General features: G+C 41.9%; 1 protein-coding gene across 1 annotated transcript in view; it reads right to left on the bottom strand.

The window, feature by feature from the left end:
* LOC144768933 (uncharacterized) overlaps positions 1-23,684 on the bottom strand; it is a 367,458-nt gene that overhangs the window by 289,384 nt on the left and 54,390 nt on the right. The window contains exon 4 of the mRNA XM_078652940.1: positions 9,837-9,896. Within this exon, the coding sequence (XP_078509066.1) occupies positions 9,837-9,896 (60 nt within the window). The remainder of the gene's footprint in view (positions 1-9,836; positions 9,897-23,684) is intronic.

Here is a 23,684-nt window from a genome sequence, read left to right as displayed (position 1 = left end):
CACTGATGACATCTCATTTGACATCAATGACCACATCACTGATGATATCATTCATGTGACAATACAATGCATCTCCTCACATTTTAATATAACCTCTGTTTCACCCAGTGTTAAATACAGAATATAATTTTTGAAACCATTGACACACCAATACTAGTTACTACATACGCACTCACTGATTCCTACGTCTACACACACCTTCACTCATTCACCCATACTATCATTCATACATACAATCACTCATCTTTACAACACTATCATATGCACTCATACACCTATACAGACACTCACAGTCTGCCACTCATCCATGGAGTTACTCACACACCTAGTCAGTCCTGTAAAGAATCAATGACACTTCCATTTTCTTGTCTATACAGTTAAACATAGAGCACCTTACATTTTCAAACATATACTAACACATACTTACCTTGTTATACAATCATTGATACAAGTACACATTGATCTGCACAGAGTCACACACCTCCCAGCCAGCCACACACACACTCAGTCTCCCATACAAATACTTGGACAATCAATCAGTAACCCATATAGTTAATCATATAGCTACTGATCAAAACATGCAGCAGTTTACAGAACAACAGACATAATGATGCACAAATTAAGACACTTTAGTCACTAACCCATGCACTCAGTGAGACACATTTAATCACTCACTCATGCATTCAGTCATGCACCTACTAAATCCTTTGTCCAGACACTTATACTTCCACTCATTCTTCAATATGTAAGACACATTTTAACTTTACAGAAACATACAGTCACTGGATGTTGTCATCAGTGATGTCATCAGTGATGTCATTTGAGATGTCATCAGTGATGTCATCAGTGATGTCACTGACCATGTCATGAATGATGTAATATGTGACATCATCAGCAGTGGATTGCAGGTGCGCGATATATAGTTAGTGCAACTAACTATATATGGAATTTCAATGGTTTTGTGTGAGTAAAATAAGGTTTTTTAAATGCTAATTCCTAACTATATATGGTCTATAACCTATGGTTTTTTCAGTGAATATATATATATATATATATTCACTGAAAAAACCATAGGTTTCACACCAGTTATAGTTAGGAATTAGCATTTAAAAAACCTATTAAATTCACTGAAAAAACCATAGGTTTCACACCAGTTATAGTTAGGTGAAAATTTTACTCGCATAAAACCATTGAAATTCCCACGTTATAGTTAGTTGGACTCACTATAACTTGCGCGTGCAATGCACTGCTGATGACGTCACATATTACATCACTCATGACATGGTCAGTGACATCACTCATGACATCACTGATGACATCTCAAATGACATCACTGATGACATCATCAAGTGAATGTGTATCTTTCTGAAAAATAAATATTTTTTATATATGTATATCTAAAGGTTGATGGAAGAATAAATGGGTAAATAAATGTCTAAATGGATGTTTTTTTTGTGCAAAATTGATTGGTTAACTGACTTATTAAATGTATCTTAGTGAATACATATATTAGCGAGTAATGTTTAAATATTTAAATATCTGTATCTGTGTCTCACTTTGTGTATAAGTGGCTGCATGGGTTGGTGAGTAGCTACATGAGTGTGTATACGGGTTATTAGTTGTTTTTTTGAGTATCAGTATCAGTGGCTGTATGGTTCGGTGGGGGATATTACTTAGAGCACAGATGCATGAATGAGTGACTCACTATTTGTATGTATTTTGAAGACAGCATATGTGCAAGACTGTATGGGTGGATGATTGTGTGTATGGGTGGGTTAGTGAGTATGTGTTTTTATAATTGATTGTTTAAGAGAGTAAATACGTTTCCGTTTCTGTAGAAGTATGTGTAGTGGTGTGTATATAGCAGTATAATCAAGTAAATGGTTTTTTGATAGTTTATTTGCATGTGTGAATTTGTGTGTGAGTAACTATATGGATGAGTATTAGTGTGTAACAGGATGTATAGGTGTATGAGTACATATGATGAGTAAGTACATGCATGAGTGACTATATAGAACTGTTGGTGAATGAGTGGATGTGTATGTAGATGTTGGAATTACCTAATAAGTTGTTGTAATTGGTATTGGTTTCTCCTTTTTTAAGAAAATGTTAGTTTCTATTTTTGAATGTGTGTGTCAAAGGTTATTTTATGCTGATAGGAGGTCTGCCACTTTGTCACAAGGATGTTGTCATCAGTGTTGTCATTTGAGATGTAATCAGTGATGTCATGAGTGATGTCACTGACCATGTCATGAGTGATGTAATATGTGACGTCATCAGCAGTGCATTGCACGCGCAAGTTATAGTGAGTCCAACTAACTATAACGTGGGAATTTCAATGGTTTCATGCGAGTAAAATTTCCACCTAACTATAACTGGTGTGAAACCTATGGTTTTTTCAGTGAATATATATATATACACATATATATCAAAGCTCCAAGGTTCCCACCTGTTGGAGACACACTCTGACCTCCACTTCAGCAGCCTTCCTGAGGTAAAAGTCGGACTGGCGGGCTGATCCAGTTTACAGCATGCCTGTCAATTCACGCTGGATGCGTTTTGTGCTCATTGCATTCTTCAGCGGCGCGACAGTCATTTTGGCATAGAGGCCACACCTCCCACTTAAAAATATGAGCCCTCCAATGGCCGACTCGAATGAGTCCGCATTGTTTTGTGGGTCTTGTAGTGTGTGCTTCAGTTATGTGCCGCTGTCTGAAATGTTTCAAGCCCACCAATGGGCCTCCACTCGCACATCCGGCTTGTCAATCCTCCATGGATGCCTCCACATTGAGACTCCATAATTCGGAGCTCCGTGACCCCAAATTTCCTGGTGGTGCATCTCCCGCGGCTGGGAGGCCTCGTATAAATCAAAGCTCCAAGGTTCCCACCTATTGTGGATGCACTCTGACATCCACTTCAGCAGCCTTCATGAGGTAAAAGTTGGACTGGCGGGCGGATCCAGTTTACAGCATGCCTGTCGATTCACGCCGGACGCGTTTCGTGCTCATTGCACTCTTCAGCGGCGCGACAGTCATTTTGCAGTAGAAGCCACACCTCCCACTTAAAAATATGAGCCCTCCAATGGGTGACTCGAATGAGTCCGCGTTGGTTTGTGGGTCTTGTATTGTGTGCTTCAGTTAGGAGGATTGAGAGAGTTGGGAGCGGGTCTCCGCCCCCATCCAGGTGCACAGCCTTAGTGTACTTGCATTCTAAAAAATGCCACAAACTTCTTCTTCTTGTCCTATTGTTTTATTTTCCAAATTTAATCCAATGTTATTCTTTTTTGCGAGTTTTCTCATGTCACAAAAGGGACGCTTACACATTCACTCTATTCTTATTGGTGCAGGAATGCCCATCCAGGCCTTCTCCTGCGCCATGACAGTGCGCATAAGTTAATCCATAAACTTCATTCTTGTACACCCAATGCATTTCGAGCCTAAACTCTGGCTCTTCGTCAGGGGTTAAATTCTATAAATATAAAACACATCTGTTAGACTCCGTACGTGACCCTGTGCCCTTCATCAATCATTACATATACAGTTATTGCTAACTCCCCACGTCAACGTTTTCCCGCTAAAAAATGTGATCTCTTGTTGCTATTTTAAATGAATACCCCTGCTTTCTGCCCATCTCCCCTTGTTCTCTTAAACAGGTACAAATTACACATTGTCCTGCCCCATCTTACTAACAAAACTACGATGTTTAATAAAAAAGCAACCTTCTATTTCCCATTAAGTAATCCTACTTCTAAGACCATACCTTTCTAAAAAAGTGCAAACCTCTTCCTGCCATCTTCACTATTCCACCGGAACTACCCTGATTTTCAACCCTTTGCCTTTTGACCTTTTTTCAATCGGTTGTCTCCTCCCCTCCCATTCACCTGTTACACATCAATCCTCTCTCATTACGTAACCTAATCTCAGTTAGGAGGATTGACAAGCCGGATGTGCGAGTGGAGGCCCATTGGTGGGCTTGAAACAGCTCAGACAGCGGCACATAACTGAAGCACACACTACAAGACTCAAAAACCAATGCAGACTCATTCAAGTCGCCCATTGGAGGGCTCATATTAAGTGGGAGGTGTGGCCTCTATGCCAAATGACTGTTGCACCGTTGAAGAGTGCAATGAGCACGAAATGCGTCCGGCGTGAATCGACAGGCATGCTGTATACTGTAAACTACTTTAGCCCAATACATTTGTAATAGGGCCTGAATTAGTCTCCACCCAAGTAAAGAGGCAAAATTGCATACTGCTGAGTTTGCCCTTATGAAATCCTCCTTTTTTCTGTTCACCAATGGGTGCCAACTTATTTGGGAGTCTAAGAGCAATCCAAAATAGGAAAAAAACTCCATTCTTTGGGATAGCACTGGACCCCAACATAAAATTGCATGTCTTAGTCTTAAGTGGACCTACCACCATCATATAGGATTTTTGAACATTCACTGTCAAATCCATGTCTTCCATGAAGTTGGCAAATGAATCCAACAAGGGCTATAACCCCTGAGCTATTTTTACCATGAGCATAGTATTGTCTGAATTATAAGAGCACCTGCAAGCACTGGGCACCCACATGCTGGGAATCTACACCAGTGTTGATCAAGGCCTATTCCAGACTATTGATATATACATTAAAAAGAAATAAGGCCACAATGCAGCCCTGGCGAACCCCCTTTTGATAGAACATCTATGGGAACATTTGAAATCACTAGCATAATTACCCGAAGCAGTGGTATTCATATGTAAATATCCTAAGAAAAGGACAATATCGTGGTCCACTCCCATGGACAATATAAGCCACCATAATTTCCCTCAGTTAACTCAATCAAATGTGAAGAAGAGGGCCATAATTTCTAAATGGATAGAACCTGTGTGAATCATAGTGTATTTAGTTGAGATCATAAAAAGATTCATATACTGGTCAACTATTGACCTCCCAGCGCCAAAACCAAACTGCACATCTGGTAGGACATCATTGTCCTCAGCCCACTTCCCCAATCTGTCCAAGAGCATATGCCCAACTATCATTACAACAGATTCAAGGAAGGAAATTGGGAGCATATTATCAAGAACGGCATTAAAATTATTGCTGCTTTAGCGGCAGGAAACTGCCGCTAAAGCGGTGATAATGGGCTTGATAATATGCCCTTGTACATTCCCATAGAAGCCCAGGTTCACACCAGAACCTGGGTTTCTATGAGAATTCACAGGGGCATATTATACAGCCCTTTATCGCCCCTTTAGCGGCAGTTTCCTGCAACTAAAGCGGCAATAATTTTACCACAGTTCTTGATAATATGCCCCTTAGTCTGTAACACGCTGAGTTGTCCCTATCTCCCTTTTTAAAGATAGGGATAATAATAGAACAAGCCCATAATGGTGGTGGTCTCTCCCTCACTGCCACATTAACCAGTGAGGTTAAAACCTTTGCCCATACCTCGGCATCCCCAATGTACATATCATGCGGGATGTCATTGCGCCCCAGGGACTTCCCCCTAGTTAACCCTGCTATTTCCGTCTTCACTTCCTAAAGGGAGAATACCATTTTGGAAGTCCCAACTAGCACCCCTTCCTCCATTCCTTCAGGCACATCTTAGGTTTCAAAATGCTACTCAAAAAAGGACACCCAACTGTCCTCTTTGATATGTGACCCCAGAGATGCTGTGGATTCAGAGGCCATGAATGCACTAGCTACACATTTTCCAGAATCTGGAAATGTTTCTTAGGGTACTGGCATTAAGCAGTTCTTCGCATCCAAAGTCCCTTAAGACATTCTTCCTCTGCACAAGCTCTTTTTCATATTGGAAATGACTATACTTCACAAGGGTGGGATCTCTAGGGTTGGTACTCAAATCATGTATAAGCCACTTTTGTGCCAGGACAGACCCATTATCAAACCATCTGGCCCCTTACTTGGTGCCACAAGATAACTGGGCCTCCAGAAAACTGGACGTCACTTTGGAAATAAAGTCAAATGCCCCAAAACATCCCTAGGCGCACTGCTAACCTCTAGAAATACCAGAGTTCATTTTCACAGTGAGTATAAAATGCCCTATAGAATATATCAGGGTGCAACTGAGACCACCTCAATCTCCTCCCCTTCAACTTAATGACCGTAATATCACCTGGTCCCACTGTGCACTTTTGAATCAAGGTGGACTGACCTAAACACATACACACTGGGTTATGGTCACTCAAGGGGCTCTTGGCATCTCTGGTAATTAGTGGGGAGAACAAAGTACAAACACAAATAAAGCCAATACATGTATCACAGCCCTTCCCTATAAAAGTTGGATGTATGGCTCTCACAGTAGGGGCAATCTTCTCCAGGAAAAATACTAGATTAAACTCATTCAACAATATGTTCAGCAAAAAACATTGAAGTGTATGTTCAAGTCAAGTCAGGAATACAATTATTTTGGTTCAAAGAACCATAAAAGTTTCACAATCTAAAAAAATATTTACAATTTATAGGGTGTATGTTCAAATTGATGGCTCGATAGTAACGTACAGGCTGTTGCCCCCTCCTGTTACCCCCTCACCCTGGGATCCCCACACAAAAGAAAGTCTCTATCCACCACAATGTCCACTGATAGTATGTTAGTACCCTGCAATTTTCTTAGTAGCAACCCCATGACCTGAATGTGCTAGATTGTTCGGGTGGTATTGAGCATTGTAAAAATGTAACAATGTCAAATAAGAGTGACCAACGTTGGTACATTTTATACCCTGAGTAGTGGGAGCCCCAGTGTTTGTCACATTCAGCTTTCCCTTTATTGCCAAGGATACATACTGGATTTAATTTTTCAAGACCCAGGACTGACTGGCGGAGCACGTGGAGATAAAAGTATTTTCCCAGACAGATTTGTATATTGCTGCATTCCTGAGAGCTGGGAGAGACATACCCTGGAAGAAGAAGAGCTGGGATCTTTAGTACACTTCAAACAGCTTTTGGTTCAGGGATAGGTGACTGGAAAGTGGCCTGGGCACATCTGAGGGAGGAGTTGGTGCAGATAAAAGAATCATAAAAAGTAAAGTTGTGGTGCAACTTAGCATTTTGATGCACATACCACTCTGGCTGACATCCAGATATGACCTTCTAATAACTCCAATGGCCTGTATTGTGCTTCTACTAGATTTGGAGTCACTCCTGCTGTGATAGATTAGTCTTTCGCAAAAAACCAGGACAGATATTGGGGAAGCATGCTTCCAATACTAACTTCAAAGCCTCTAAATCACATTTTGTGTTTGCAAATGAACCATAAGAATGGGAGCTTGAGGTCTCCAAAACTGCCAACTGTCAAACAGTCATGTTGGGCTGTGGAAGAGGGAAGTTCTGTCAGACTTCTGGATGTGATGGGGATTGGAGGCTATGGCCTGCCAGCCTCCCAACTAGTGACTGGGACATCACTAAAGGAGTCCAAGACCACTTACCCCTGGACCCTGGAGCACCATCCCTGTCTGTTTTGCAAGATCAATGTACCCAATGAAGATCAGGAGAGTGCTTGGAGGGAGAGTGTTTCAGACAGGGATCCTGGGAAGTCGTTCCCACAGTGAGAACTGAGAAAATAGTTTCTGCAATGATTGTGCCGTATGTCATAGGGGTCCGCTGTGAACATTACTGTCATGCCAATCGCGGCTGTAGCCCATGTGCAGAGTGAAGTCAGTGACGCTGTTTGCCAGAGGGGACTATCATGATGATTACTGTCAAGCAGATGTGGCCATAGTCCATGTGCTAAGTGAAGCCAGGGACCCTGTTTGCTGTAGTGACTGCTGTGAAGACACATTTACTGCCATGCTGATCGGGCTGTTGCCAGTGTGTGGAATAAGGTCATTGACATCATACACCAGATGGGGAAACTGCTAAGAACAAGGGACATTGCCTAGTTAAGTGATTATCGAGGTGAGAGGGTGCCATGCTGACCTGTGCAGGCCTGAGCTCCACCAGAGGATCAAAAGCCAAGTGTCTGTCTCCCTCACTTGTTAGGAGGATCAGAAGAACTTACTGCCTCACCAGTGGAAGCGTCATGGAAGCCTTTCCTCTGTCCCTACAGAGCTGAGTGCTACTCACCATCAGCATCTGCTCCAGCTCTCTGCAACGTATGATGCAGAAATGCTCCCAGGGACTCCGGTAGATCAACCCCTGTAGGAGCTTAGAAAACTGATCACAGGTCCGGAAGGCCCCAGAGAACCTTGTTCTGCCACATAGGGCTTTAGGTTTTGGAACATGTTTGACTTTTGGAAGAGTCGGAGTGGGCCTCCTGAGACTCTGATTACTAGGGGGGCTTCACTTGAGTGTCACCTATAGCGAATGGGGAATAGCAACTACCAGTAGTGAGAGGGAAGTGGAACACTAGAGCCCCAACCTCATGGGACTGTGTGTATTATATGTGTATGCCATGTTATACTTCGTGATTGTATATGAACGCAAGGATTTGATTGGACAATCAGTTATTGCTGCTATTGAACATATTTTGAGTTGTGAGACTGTGTTCACCCGATGCATCTAACTACCCCCTGAGAAGCCTTCGGCGGCTCGACCTACACTACTACTGAGAGACAAGTGCTGCAGGGGTACAAAGCTTAGCTGATCAGGATCAAAAGAAATCTGAGCTCCAGGACATCAGGAGTAAAAGGCCTTAACCGATATGGATGGGCCCAGTAGCTCCTGCTTGCCCCCGGCCCTCTGAAAGGAGGAATGACACCCATGTACTATGTGTTTTCAGAAAATTACTGAAATCATACACAAATCACCCACCCATCAGGTGGTTGTAAATCTATGTATTTAATAACTCACCCTTTCATTCAGCATTTGTATGAATACATGTATTCATGTGTAAAAGTGCATGCTTGAATATGTGTGGCTGTGCTTGCTTGTGTCCGGGTAGAATATATGACATTACAACACAAACATTTACAAAGCACGCTTTTAAAACACAGTTTTTAGTTAGCAACTACCATTACATCCCATTGTTTTACAATGCATGCCATTACTACGCATTTTTAAAACTACCTTTACAATGCATTCCATTACAATGCATACCATTACAACACATACCATTACAACGCATAATACTTTTAGGGTAACAGAAGGGTAAGTGTTGGATAGTGTGGGGGTAAAAATTACTATTACCACTACAGTGAATGCAACAGTAGGTTAAGTATTGGACAGTGTAGGGGTAAAAATTACTGTTCCCACTCCAGTAAGTGCAACAGTAGGGTAAGTGTTGGATAGTGTAGGGGTAAAAATTACTATTACCATGTACCCCAAACCCATACCCACCCTAAAACTAAAACAATCTCCATTACTTACCTTGTAAGGCATTGTAATGGCATGTCTTGTAATGGTATGCGTTGTAATGGCATGTGTTGTAATGGTATGTGTTGTAATGGCATGCGTTGTAGTGACTTGTGTTGTAATGCCTGTGTTGTAATGGCATGTAATGTAAATGCAGTCTTGTTCTAACAGCTGTGTTGTAAAAGTAGTGCGTTGCAATGACTGCGTTGTAATGGTTGTTTCCCATCTGGGTATATTGCAGCAATACACAGACAAATGGGACATCATGAAAGTAGAAAAACATATGCTACAATAATGACATCTAGTGGGAGTATTTACAGGGGATGGCATTAAAAATCATACGAATGGCTAATGCACAATATTGTACTTTTCCATTTAATAGGGCTAACATTGAAAATTCCAAGAATTCAATGATATCAAAGTCATAATAGGGTGTGAGTATTGTCTGGATGAGAATCCTGACTCTTAGGGTCATTCCTTCAATTGACATATATGCACACTGAATCTTTCAGAACTGATATTAAAATATTGATGACTTACAGTCAGGCTCCTTACTGTTTCCAGAAGCGCTAATGTCTTTTCCTTTACTTCATCCGGATTCTTAAAGAGAAAAATAAGAAAGTTCACTATCCAAAAAATAAAGAATAGAATTACATTTGCAATGCATAGCTATACTTATACATAATATTAGTGGGGCCCAAAGTTCCTGGTTATCTAGGAAGAAATATACCAGGACTCCATCAGGGCCCGGTGCTTTTAGCCTATTGTACTGTGTCAAGGCATGATTTATTACTTCAAGGTTAAATGGTAATTGGATTGATTTGTAAGGGGTGTACTGGTAGGACTATAGACAAAGTGGGTGCCTCCTCATCATTCCCAAATACTGTTTTGAAGGGTAATGTCTGTATCTGCTTTTAAAAAATGGGCATTTATTACAATCCAAAACCCTTTACCACCACGCAGTACGGCTGTTTTTTTAATTTCTCTCATGCCTCCTCTTTCAAATGCCCGTAATCTTGCTGATTTTTATTTATAACGCAGGGATCTCACCAGGGTGATGTCTCGCGGGATCGATCCCAAGCTGGATGGAGTAATCTTAGGGCTTTTGAACAAACGCCAATAAACTACCTTGCCTACCATTGTGGGTTGTGTGTTTTTGGACAAAAAAACTTTCTTTTGATTCCCACTAAAATGCGATTAAAGGCTAAAAGTGTTGTTATAACAAATGGATTTAAATGTAAGCACTAATCAATGTGTTCTCTCATTTTAAAAAGAACACCTCCAATAAACTTTTGGGTATTAAACTTTTTCCCATTTTAGAGTGACCCCATTTTTCTTCCCAGTAAGGGGTCTAGGTAAAGGATTTTGAGTAGATTTTGGTCATTGGGCCCATTGCATATAGTAGTGATCACCGCATGGTCACTAAAAGCAAAAAAAGTTATTTGTGAATGCAAGAAACATGCTCCACTAGTCTCAGAAGTCAGTAAACAGTCTTACACTGAGAAGTAGGACCCAGAGGAGAACGTAGGCTGTAAGTGGCCTGTGGTATTGTTGCGAAGGTTAATAATCTCAAGATTGAGGGTTAATAATAGTCTATTAAGACTATCTCCATACTCATTATGATTACAATGAAGAGGGAACTCCCCATAATTATCAATCATATTTCAGGCTGTTGTGGCCATTTGCATCCAGTTATGTGAGTTAAAATCACCCATCCAGTTTATATCTAGGTTTTTGGATGGGAATTAATGAGCAGGTTAATATCCCTTTCCAGGGGGGCAAATACTGTTGGCATATTAATACCGAAGTTGTTGTTGTAGATATTGATAATAATCCAATGGCACCCTTCCTGCTTTTTAGGTACTTCACATAATAGTAGTTGATAGTAAGGTGAAGTGGCTACAAACATCTTTATCTTAGGTCCCACTGCATTAGACACAAGGGTTAATAGTCCCCCACTATGTCGACCAGCAGCAGAGGGTGCTGCAAGTGTCTGGTAGGAGGAATAGCTATTTATATGCATGTGACCAATTTCCCATGTTTCTTGAAAGCATATGATATCATGCTGTATTACCAATGCTAACCAATCAGGGTCAGCTCTTTTCTGATTATAGCCCACTATATTCCAGGACATAATTTTTACTTAGTTTAAATCATTAACTATATTTGCTATGTTGTTGGTATTCTCTGGTTCAGGTTGTATTTTTAAGGTATTATTTATTCAGTCACCTGCTTCCAGATTTAGCAGTATTGCAAACCTGTTATAAATGGGCATCACAAGATTTATATGGACAAAAGAGTGATTTGAAAGGGCACTGGTGCTTGATACCGCACTCCTTTCTATCCTATTTCTGCCAACACATCTTACAATGCACAACCAAATGTTGAAATTAGCATTTACACAACATGTACATATTACTGTAAACCATACTTTTCACTCACTTTTATACTTACACACCACCTTTCAGGTAATATCACTCAAGCACTTCCGTACAGTCTTCTCACCTCACTCACCACACTACATTTACTATAACTCACCCTTTCTCTATGCACTACCTACACCCTTGGATATTACCTAAGGTATAGCCTGTGCAGTTATTGGAGAACATAAAACACTTATGACATGAGAAATAATTTTTCTAGTCAGAACACAGTGCATGGTAGAGAGGCGAGGAATAGTTAATGTTGTGGGGCAAATAGTGGTAGCTGTTCTCTGTAGTTATAGTTAGGGTGACCAGAGATAGGGGTTTAAAAAAAATCCCTGTAATACCTTTGCACCCGTTTGATGAATGTCTGTGAATCTTTGCAAACCTCCTGCCCCTGTTATATGCTCCTCCATTTTACGCAATTAAACTTTACAACAATGCACTGTACCACACTCCACTTTACTTAAGCACACTGTACACCACTAACCTTTACACTAATCTACTCTATAGCATTCCAATATACCCCACTCCAGTGTACACAATTTCAGTTTATGATATATATACATATAGATATATATGTAGTTATATTAATATATACATATAGATATATATGTAGTTATATTAAGAATCTAGTTTCTATAGAAAAAATATTTTTTACTTGCCTATAACTTAGGAGTCGTTTGACTCATCTTCCTACAATTTTTCAAACAAAGTTTCAAAGTGTGTTCTGCGTGTCATGGAAACAAAAAGGGTCAGTGTGGAGGTACTCTGACCCCATGTTTGAGAAATAGGGGTGTTGGTGACACAAGTTATGTGTCCGTAATTCATTTTTTTTATTGTTGGTCACTGTTACAGACTCAACCAGAAATGTACACGCCCATTCACATAGCCAGTCAGACACTAATGCACCCACTCTCAGACTCAGTCAGAGACCCATTTGTGTACTTACATAAGCATTCAGAGGTTCATGCAGCCACTCCAAGATGCACTCAAAGACTCATGCACTCACTCACAGATCTACTCAGACACTGACACACACACTCACAGACCCACTAAGAGACTAATGCTTCCACTCACACACCGACTGAGAGATTGATGCACCTAGTCATAGACCCACTCTGAGTGTCTATGACTGGGTGCAAGAGTCTCTGACACTCACACACTGATCTACAGACCCACTTAAAGACTTTTGCTTCCACTGAAACATCCAGTGATAGACAGACCCACTCAGAAATGTATGCACCCACTCATAGATCCAATCACAGTCATGTACAAAATTTACATATCCAATCAGGACTCATGCATGCACTCTTAGACCCACTCACCTCCTTAAGCACCCACTCACAAACTCATTGGGAGACTTATGCTTCCACTGACACACTCACTGAGAGATTGATGCACCAATTCACAGACCTACTCAGAGACTGATGCACCCAGTCACATACCCACTCTGACACTCATGCAACAACTCACAGAACCACTCACGCACTGAATAACAGACCCACTGATACACTTATGTTTACACTCACACACCCACTGATAGACATATCCACTGAGACAATTATGCAGCCACTCGCAGACTCACTGAAGGCTCATGATCCTACTAACATACCCATTCACAGAATTATATTCCCAGTCACAGACCCACTTGGAGACTTTTGCACCGAGAGACATACCCAGTGACTTATAAATACATACTGTTATAGAGATATTGAGACACTGATAAATGTTTTTATAGAATTATTTAAATAGTGATTTATCTAGTGTAATGGTTAGACTTAATTATATAGTTATAATTTTTGCGTCTGGTGGTGACTTATGAATTCCTGCTTTTGCTTTGTATTTTTGCAACATATTTGTGATGGTCAACATTACCGACATCATCGCGACCCCCGGTGTTACAGCAAAAATGGAAAATAGGTTTGAGAGATGGTTTCCATAGAAACTCTCTAGAAAAACATGGCTCTAGAGAATACAGTAAAAAAACCCTAGTGTGTAAAATACTGTAATATTTGTAAATAGATGAGTTTTACATTGAATGGGAAAGCCGCGATCATCGCGGCTAATGACGTCATCTTGAAGCCCTAAATAACTACGAAAACTGAAAAGTTATTTCCAAGATTTTCTTTAAAGAAAGTCAGTACAAAAACATGAGTTTAAACATGTTGTTTTAAGAACCATGCAGCTGCATTTTTAAAGGGACTGTGAAGGCATTCTATCCTGGAGGCGCATTTGTAGCAATAAAATGTTGTTAATGCCAATTGTCTGAGTGGGTATTTGCCCTAGGGGCACTCTGGAGCTTGATTTAACACGCGGCTGCATTTGCCATAAGAACACGCACCAACCCTTGATTTGTGGGTGCCACGAGGCTTTGCATTGGCTTTGCCTCTATGTGGGACGATTGTTACTGGATCGTAAATACAACTCTGGGATGGAGGCCCATCTGAGGGCTTGGAACTTTGCTGGCAACAGGGAAGAGATTAATTGGATACACTACAAAGACCATAATTCACTACCCATCCAGGGCGTAGTATTATTCTAATTTAAAGGATGTGTCTGACGCCGTAAGTAACAGCCGAGGCTTTGAGAAAGAAGCATAGAAGCTGCGAAACGTGTCAGCAACAGCGGCTGCATTTTTAAAGGGACTGTGAAGGCATTCTGTCCTGGAGGTGCATCTTTACCAATAAAATGCTGAAATGCTGTTATGTTAATGCCAATTGTCTGAGTGCGTGTTTGCCCTAGGGGCACCATATATGTAAATATATATATATATGAGATGGCCGAAATGCATTTTGCTGTGATATTTCAGTAGACGCTTCCACTTGAATTTCCCCTGTGTGGCTTCTGCTTCTTCAGCTAGGAGGAGTTGTTTTGGATATTGCACGCGTCAACCAGAGACGCATCTACAGAAGCACCGCTCCACAAGTCGGCCTGAGCATCACTGGTTTCGCATCTGAGAAGGTGTTTTTGGGCGTCCAAGGTATCGGAAGAGCTCAGGCCCACCTCACATGACAAGGCAAGCAAGGGCGGCTGCAGTGCAGTCTGTGACTCTACGGAGGGTGGGGTACATTGCTTTCCCTGCCCCTGCCCGGTGGACTCTTGGCATGGAGGTTGGCAGCGTTTAAGGGGACTCGAGGAAGCCCTGGGATTGAACACCCATCAAGATTTTAATATCGCCGTCATCCCCAATTATCCTGAACAATACCTAACAACACACAGCAATTACCGAATCCCCGTGGAATACTCACCTAGTACAAATAACTCTGGGACTTGCAGTGTTGATTGAGCAGAGACGGAGTGCACAAGCACATGACTTGGGGAGGAGCGAGCTCTCACCTATGGGCACGTTGCAGGACAGTTAAAAACGGGGGTGGGCCAGAATTTTGATTGATTGGCATCTGATGAAGTCCGTGATGGCCGAAATGCATTATGCCATGATATTTCAGTAAAAGCTTCCACTTGAATTTCCCCTGTGTGGTTTCTGCTTCTTCAGCTAGGAGGAATTGTTTTGGATATTGCACACGTCAACCAGAGACGCGTCTACAGAAGCCCCGCTCCACAAGTCGGCCTGAGCATCACTGGTTTCGCATCTGAGAAGGTGTTTTCGGGCGTCCGAGGTATCGGAAGAGCTCAGGCCCACCTCTCCTGACAAGGCAAGCAAGGGCGACTGCAGTGCAATTTGTGACTCTACAGAGGGTGGGGTACATTGCTTTCCCTGCCCCTGCCCGGTGGACTCTTGGCATGGAGGTTGGCAGCGTTTAAGGGGACTCGAGGAAACCCTGGGATTGAACACCCATCAAGATTTTAATATCGCCGTCATCCCCCATTGTCCTGCACAATACCTAACAACACACAGCAATTACCGAATCCCCGTGGAATACTCACCTAGTACAAAGAGCTCTCGGACTTGCAGTTTTGATTGAGCAGCGACGGAGTGCACAAGCACATGACTTGGGGAGGAGCGAGCTCTCACCTATGGGCACGTTGCAGGACAGTTAAAAACGGGGGTGGGCAAGAGTTTTGATTGATTGGCATCTGATGAAGGCCGTGATGGCCGAAATGCATTATGCCGTGATATTTCAGTAAAAGCTTCCACTTGAATTTCCCCTGTGTGGTTTCTGCTTCTTCAGCTAGGAGGAGTTGTTTTGGATATTGCACGCGTCAACCAGAGACGCGTCTACAGAAGCCCCGCTCCACAAGTCGGCCTGAGCATCACTGGTTTCGCATCTGAGAAGGTGTTTTTGGGCGTCCAAGGTATCGGAAGAGCTCAGGCCCACCTCACATGACAAGGCAAGCAAGGGCGGCTGCAGTGCAGTCTGTGACTCTACGGAGGGTGGGGTACATTGCTTTCCCTGCCCCTGCCCGGTGGACTCTTGGCATGGAGGTTGGCAGCGTTTAAGGGGACTCGAGGAAGCCCTGGGATTGAACATCCATCAAGAATTTAATATCGCCATCATCCCCCATTGTCCTGCACAATACCTAACAACACACAGCAATTACCGAATCCCCATGGATTACTCACCTAGTACAGAGAACTCTGGGACTTGCAGTTTTGATTGAGCAGCGATGGAGTGCACAAGCACATGACTTGGGGAGGAGCGAGCTCTCACCTATGGGCATGTTGCAGGGCAGTTCAAAATGGGGGGTGGGCCAGAATTTTGATTGATTGGCATCTGATGAAGGCCGTGATGGCCAAAATGCATTATGCCGTGATATTTCAGTAAAAGCTTCCACTTGAATTTCCCCTGTGTGGCTTCTGCTTCTTCAGCTAGGAGGAGTTGTTTTGGATATTGCACGCGTCAACCAGAGACGCGTCTATAAAAGCCCCGCTCCTCAAGTCGGCCTGAGCATCACTGGTTTCGCATCTGAGAAGGTGTTTTTTGGCGTCTGAGGTATCGGAAGAGCTCAGGCCCACTTCTCATGACAAGGCAAGCAAAGGCGGCTGCAGTGCAGTTCGTGACTCTATAGAGGGTGGGGTACATTGCTTTCCCTGCCCCTGCCCGATTTACTCTTGGCATGGAGGTTGGCAGCGTTTAAGGGGACTCGAGGAAACCCTAGGATTGAACACCTATCAAGATTTTAATATTGCCGTCATCCCCAATTGTCCTGAACAATACGTAACAACACACAGCAATTACAGAATCCCCGTGGAATACTCACCTAGTACAAAGAACTCTGGGACTTGCAGTGTTGATTGAGCAGCGACGGAGTGCACAAGCACATGATTTTGTAGTGTAGTTCATATTTTCCCTATAGGCCCTGCGCATTGGAATAACATAAACAGCAGTGTAGACGTAGGACTGAGGTCACCTAGGTCTCTACTGACTATGTTAGACTTAATTGGGATTTGCGCCAGCTAGCTCAGAGGTCACTGGAAACTTTCTTGACTGAATAGGAAGGGATTCAGCTTCCGACAACCGCATAAACATGACAACTTTGCTCCCTCAGAATAAGAGTAAATCTCTAGAGTTGTGTGAAAACATTAGACAATTATTTCACTCAGTCAGACGTGCGTTCTTAGTTTCACCAGAGTGCAGAGAATGGAGAGACGGGCGTTTTTCAATAATAGATATTATTTATTGAGCAGTCTTCCTTCTCATGCAAGAGAAATGAATTGCCACAATTGCAATACTTATTATAAAGTAAAGTGCGTACATTAAAAGGAGTATTATGAAATAATACTTTAAAAGCATTGATATGGTTTCTTAGCCATAAGATACTTTAAAATGGATAAAATATATACATACATATATACATTAGCTAACGTGCTCAACTGGTGCTTCTAAAATACGCCTACCCCGGTGTACCTGACCTAAGACTAATACTGGGAAGGAGTAAGTAAGTAGCAGTTTAAGTTAAGTAGGTTTTGCCAAGAATCTGGTTCAAGAATTCTCTCTAAGGGTTTAGTTAGCACTGTACCTTGGGAATAGAATGTAGGAGGTCTGGTATCTCTCTCTCTCTCTCAGGACTCGATATCCCAGTCACCCGCAAGGGTAGGCTGGAAACGCCGGAGGCTGGATTTTCTCGGCAGGAGAAAAGACAGCGTCTTTCTCAGCACGTCAAAGAGGAGGGGCAGCGTCCGTGGGCTTCTAGCATCTGCTGGGCTCTCGGAAAGTAGACAGCTGCTCGGGTCCAATATTCACCACCACCGTGTGTTTGCTTAAGGCAGCGTTGGTATATTTATACCTGAAAGGTGCCGGGTTTGATGTAAGGGTGGACATAAGACGTCAATAAAGATGTCACTAAGAACTGGCCGTTCTTACAGTGCTTCTCAGTAGTTCTATTACAAATCAAAACAAAGCACATGGGGATTTCCCAGGTTGCTGGAGGTTTGGTGTGTTGAAAGTACTCCTTGTGCTTTCTAGGAATCTAAGGAAGTGGCTTTTGCCGTGCTTGGGACTGCAAGGGCGATTTACTGAAATATGGATCTGATTCTTATGCCATTATATGGATATCATTGATTATAGCCGTGTAAGGGCATAAAAGGGTAATATTGATTCGGGTTCCTAGATAAAATCACTACACCCACTCCACGATCTAATGTCCATCGATTACTCAAAACTAAGCAATGAAGGTGCATGTGTATTTCAACCCACCCCAAAATACATTTTGCATTCGAAATGGTGTATGCGAAATACATGACAAGATCATAGGTACTGTACGTTTTTTAAGCAGGATAATCATTCACTAAACTGCACATATATATTTAGCTGAACGATTTGCGAAATTTACACATGAATCGTCTCTTAATACAGAAAAGAAGGGCGAGACTATTTCATCACATATAAATGCAATTGTTGTAGATGTGCTAGAGGCTGAGATAACATTGTCTCTAGATTTGCTAAAAATAGAAGCTCCGTTCTTTATGAATAGTTCTACTGTAAGCAGAGTTCAAGTGCCAAAAAAAAGGTAAATATTTTGGATTTTGAAAAAAAATAATTTCATCAGGGGAAAAAATAGTTCCAAATGTTTTCAGTAGCTTTGCTTTTATCAAATTTGAAGGCCGAATTCAGAGTTCATGGGAACGCTGTGTGCTCTTTGCTAAAAAAGTTATTCTTTTTGTTCAGGGGAGAACTTCATTTCAGACAGACTCGCAAAAAATTGGTCTACATATTCCGGTGACAGTTCGACCAAGTTTGATAACGCTGCAATAGCGCAGTTTTCTGCATGGTTGCTGTCATCAATGTTAGGTTCAGCAATGCTCACAGAAGGTCGTACCTGGGTGATGTTGCTCTCATTTCTTGCTTCACTCCCACCTAATCGTAGTGGTGAAGTTTCAACGAATGGCGTCATCAGGATTGGTAACCGCTGGGGACAACATGATGCATGAGCCGTTACAGGACTTAGCAAGGTATCGACATCCATTGGTACTGCTGATTGTAGTGTAAGACAGGTGTCCAACACGCATTCTTCTCCGCATAGCATACATAGAAGCACAGGTAGGATGCAATTCTGCCATATAGGTCTGAATGAAAGAAACCAGGTCATATTCAGATCTCTTAGCCGGGCTAATCCAAGGACTTTAGTTATGCGGTCCCGATAGCGTATAGCTAGGATCGTTTCTTCCATTGTTGCTGGAGTCTTGTAGGTGTTTTGGCTTGCCATATCGGAGCAGTAGGACCAAAAATAAAATGCCTGCTACGAGCCCCAAAAGTAGTGGAAGGCCGCCAAAGACAGAATGGACAAAATTCGGGAAAATGCCCAGAACTGCTTCGAAGGGTGTTAGCAGTCCCGTAAAAATTGTCTTAAATACATGTGCGATACCACTGGCATCTGACATGTTTAGGATTTGGCTTAGCATTTCTACGAAATGCACTGGGCAATTTGTTGATAAAAGGGTATGTATCTCTGCTTTCGTCCTTGCAACTTGCAGATCATACGTTTCTTTTGATGATGTCATAGGCACTGTTGTCTATAAAAGCACAGACTTCATTCTGCTTAAAGTATCAATTCGTATAGAAGAGATATTCAACCGAGGCCAAATCGCCGCCTCTGAGTCTTGAGGGCCGTTTGGATACAATACTTGCATACAGCAAGTGACCATGGAACTAAAACTTATAAGATATGCTTTCCCTGGCACCAAGCCACAACAGCTGTGATCCGTTATTAGAATGTAACTCCCGTTAGAAAGCTCTCCAAAGAATGGCTCTATATGTTTTGCAGGTGTGCCGTGCTGGTGGCATAAAAGGTTATTTGAAGTCCCCTCACAGGTCCCAAGCAAATGAATACCTTGGCACAAAAGTATACCGCTTAGTGACTGTTTTCAATTATTACCACTAAGAAATACATTTTTGTCCTTGTCACTATACCATGTGTGTGTATAAGGTAATTTCCATGATGACTTAATGTACCCTTTACCCAACCTTTCATACTGGCCTACTGGTATATACTCCTGGCATTTTTTGAATTGGAAAGTTGTTATCGGAATTGTGATTATTCCGTGTATTATCCATTCAATGACCAGTCTTTCTGACATTGTCAATGGTAATCTCTCGAGTTTTTCAATGCTCAGAATCATATAGTCTGCTCCTTTCTGCTAAACTGATTTGTTTATCAGTAAGGTTAAAGATAGAGAATAATGACGTTGTGTTGATTAAACGCCATGGCACATAGCCAGAACGCAGGTTTTGCAACGTCTAGCCGAGCTGTACAATAGAACGTAACTGGGACTGGCCATGTTGTAACATTAGCAAGTCCTGATCTATTATATCGATAGCAGATAATACAATACTGTCCAGTGAATATATTCTGGAGGACAGAGTCATTAACCTATTGTCCACAACAGAAAGCGATTTTTCCAAATTAATACAATCAATTTCTCTTATTTTCTCTGCTGTTTCAATTTGAGTCACTTTCCATGCTTCGTTGTACGCCGCATATATACTAGCCGCTATGAAACGTTTTTGACGCTGTTTGCGTGGTCCCATTATGAAATAACGCAAGTCAGCACCGTCCTTAAGTAAAGTCAAGTGTTGCTTAATTTCTGCCAGTGTGGATGTGTGTAGCCATTCTAGGCATAATTTCCCTACACTGTATGTTGTTACTATCCCTGGATGTTGTCTCTGGGAGTATCTCTGGTCTGGTCTGGTCATCTTTAACCCCTGTGTTTTGTTCAGGAATCTATCTTGACATTTGTTTGCGTCTGTTGGCCAGATTATCCACTTTTTCCATTCAGTATCTGTTCTGTTTTGATGGAAAAATTTGGATACGTCTATCTCAATATCTGTGGTTATGTTATCAGGTAATGGCTTTGGAATATACGGTTTGTTTAAGTCTTTTATCTTGGCTAGGCCAAGAGAGGTAGTCTGTTGAATTGTGTCATTCAAAAACATTATTTGTTCTGGGATCATGCAGGCTCAAAATAATGCTTCTAATCCTTGTACCTGCCATTCTTTTGTTCCCCAGATGTTTTTTGTTTCAATGTTATTTTTCCAGAAATCAAAACCAAAAGTAATCATTTTTTCATAAAACATTTCCGAATAAATCAGTATAGTATTTGTCAGCATGTTTTTTGTCCCTGTTTTATCTAACACTCTATAATAAAATGTTTCTGTATCACTTGTGTTAAACCCTGAGAAGTATGGGAAATTTCTCATAAAATGTTTTTGAACTGCTTTTGGGTGGTGTTGCACAATGTTCCCATTGATTATATTTAAAAACATTTCTAGGTTGAGCAGATTTATGCAAATAGTGGTGTGCATAATGGGTGTAACAATACATCTGTTCATAGTTCGATGAACCCTGTAAATAATCATGTTCTGGTAATTTTGCTGACATTACTAAATCAGACATCATAATATTAACCCCTTAAGCGCTTCCGTCGGCTGACGGCAACGCTACCTCCCCAGTGCTTCCGTCGGCCATTGGCCGACGGCATTCCACCCGCGCATGGAAACGCCCGCACCGCGGCGGAATTACCGCCGCGGTTAACGGGTTAATGCACTCAAAGTCCCAATCATCAGAAAATGTACTTGGTTTAACAAAGTCACTTAATGAAACCTTAAATTTATGTGGATATTTCAGGAGCTCGACCGGGCCATATATTTCGTAATCCGTTTTGTCCCAAAGCATCCCGCCGGGTATTGGAATGGCTGTCACATTCAGTGATGATAGTTCTCTTTTCTCGATGTGAGATGACTTGTGTGGCTTTAGGACCAAGTTGATGTTCTGACTTGCTGTGTCCATTGTACTGTATTTTCCCTCAATGAATTTTCCCAAACAAAGTACCATGATGAGCCAAAGCAGGAGGAAAAGTACACCTAACACAATCCAAAATTCAATCCATGGAAAAATCAGATATGTTTCTTTGAGCTGATGAAAGAGTTCTGTTGCTTTGTCTTTAAAAGTTTTTGTTGTTGGCGTTTCTTTTGGTTCGCTTGAATCTACAGAAAAGTTATCGAAATTGATAAAGTAGCCAGATGCAGTTCTGTCAATTGTTGGAATTGTTTTTTCAATTTTTCTTTCATCAGCACATTCTGAGGCTACCTCGTTGTAGACTGGTGTTTCTTGACGAACTGTTTCAATTTGGGTTTCAAGAGGCACAAGTTCCATGGCATTGTTGCATAGTCCATTTTTATTTACTGCAGGTTTATCGAATGTGATTAGTCTCTCAGTTTGAACCTCTTGGATTGTAGCAAATTTAGGTATTCTGCTATTTCTTGGGAGTCCACTGGATCTACTACTTATTATTGGCCACATGATTGTGGTTTTACCAGGTCGATGGATACAACTCGGTTCTCCTTTTTACCAGCAAGGGGCGGTAGTACAACTGATCTTGTTCCGTTGATGGCTAAGACAGGTACTGCTTTTCTGTAAGAAGGCCCAAATTCCTTCTTCACCGCGATCTTTTCTCTGACCAGATCCCCAATCTTTGGAATCCAGACAGGTCTTGCTGGGACAGGTGGTGTTTCTTAAGTGGTTGTTGGCTGTTGTTTTATCTTTACGTTGCTCAGGGCTTTTCTTGTTTCATTTAAGTCCTGTAAAACAGCCAAACGATCTTTGATGTCAAAGCATTTTTTCTTATATTCCACCACTGAAGCCTGACTAACTAAGTCCTGAATATACATTCTAGTTCCGAAAAATAGTTCGTACGGGCTGAAACCTTTTAGAGAATTTCTTGGCAGATTGTTAAGACTACGTTGGACACTTATTAAATGCTGGACCCACCCCTCACCCGAACCTAATACCTTTGCCGTTATAGATTGCTTTATGTCTCGGTTTTTTCTTTCCACAATCCCGTTTCCCTCAGGATGGAAGGGACAAGAGTACCGCAACCCAATGCCCATGCTGGTCATAGCCTCCTTATAAGCTTGAGAGCTAAAAGCAGGACCCTGGTCAGAATGTAGCATGGCAATTGTGTATGTGCCGATAAAGACTCGCAAATCTTTTATAACAGTTCTGGCGTCAGCCGAGAGCTGGGGTCTGCATTTTAAGTGAATATTAGTCTTAAAAAGAAATTAATGGGACGCTGGATTTTACGTGTAGATAGCCTTATGCTAACTACATCAAAGGGCACGGTAGTTCTCCGCTGCGATCTCTGCTGCAATCTTGGCAGTTTTTTGCAAACTTATGATGTTGCACGCTCATCCCCGGCCACCAGTATTCTGATTGTAATTCTGTCAGGGATTCTTTGATCTGTTTGTGCCTTGGACCCTCACCCATGTGTGCGTCTGCTATTAATAGGACTCTCCTGTTCATGTTTGGAATTACCCTATCCCCCACTCCAGGGATTCGAGCAAAAGGAACGGAGTTTGCGTCAATTACGTATGTATAATTGAGTGGATAGTTCACGGGTAGTGCTGCACAGTCGCCTTTTAAAGACGTTTTTACCGCCAGCATGGTTTCCCCGTCGATGTATTTTTCTGAACGCTTTTTTGTGGCTACGGAAGCCGGCTGAAATGCTTCCGCTGTGGCTGTATTAGCCAATGAATTCCCTGCAACGTGAATGCCTTCACGTTGATGA

This window comes from Lissotriton helveticus, chromosome 7 (assembly GCF_964261635.1).
Source record: "Lissotriton helveticus chromosome 7, aLisHel1.1, whole genome shotgun sequence".
In the NCBI taxonomy this organism is placed as follows: Eukaryota; Metazoa; Chordata; class Amphibia; order Caudata; family Salamandridae; genus Lissotriton; species Lissotriton helveticus.
Note: the sequence above shows the minus strand (reverse complement) of the source record. Positions and strands in the feature narration are given on the sequence as shown.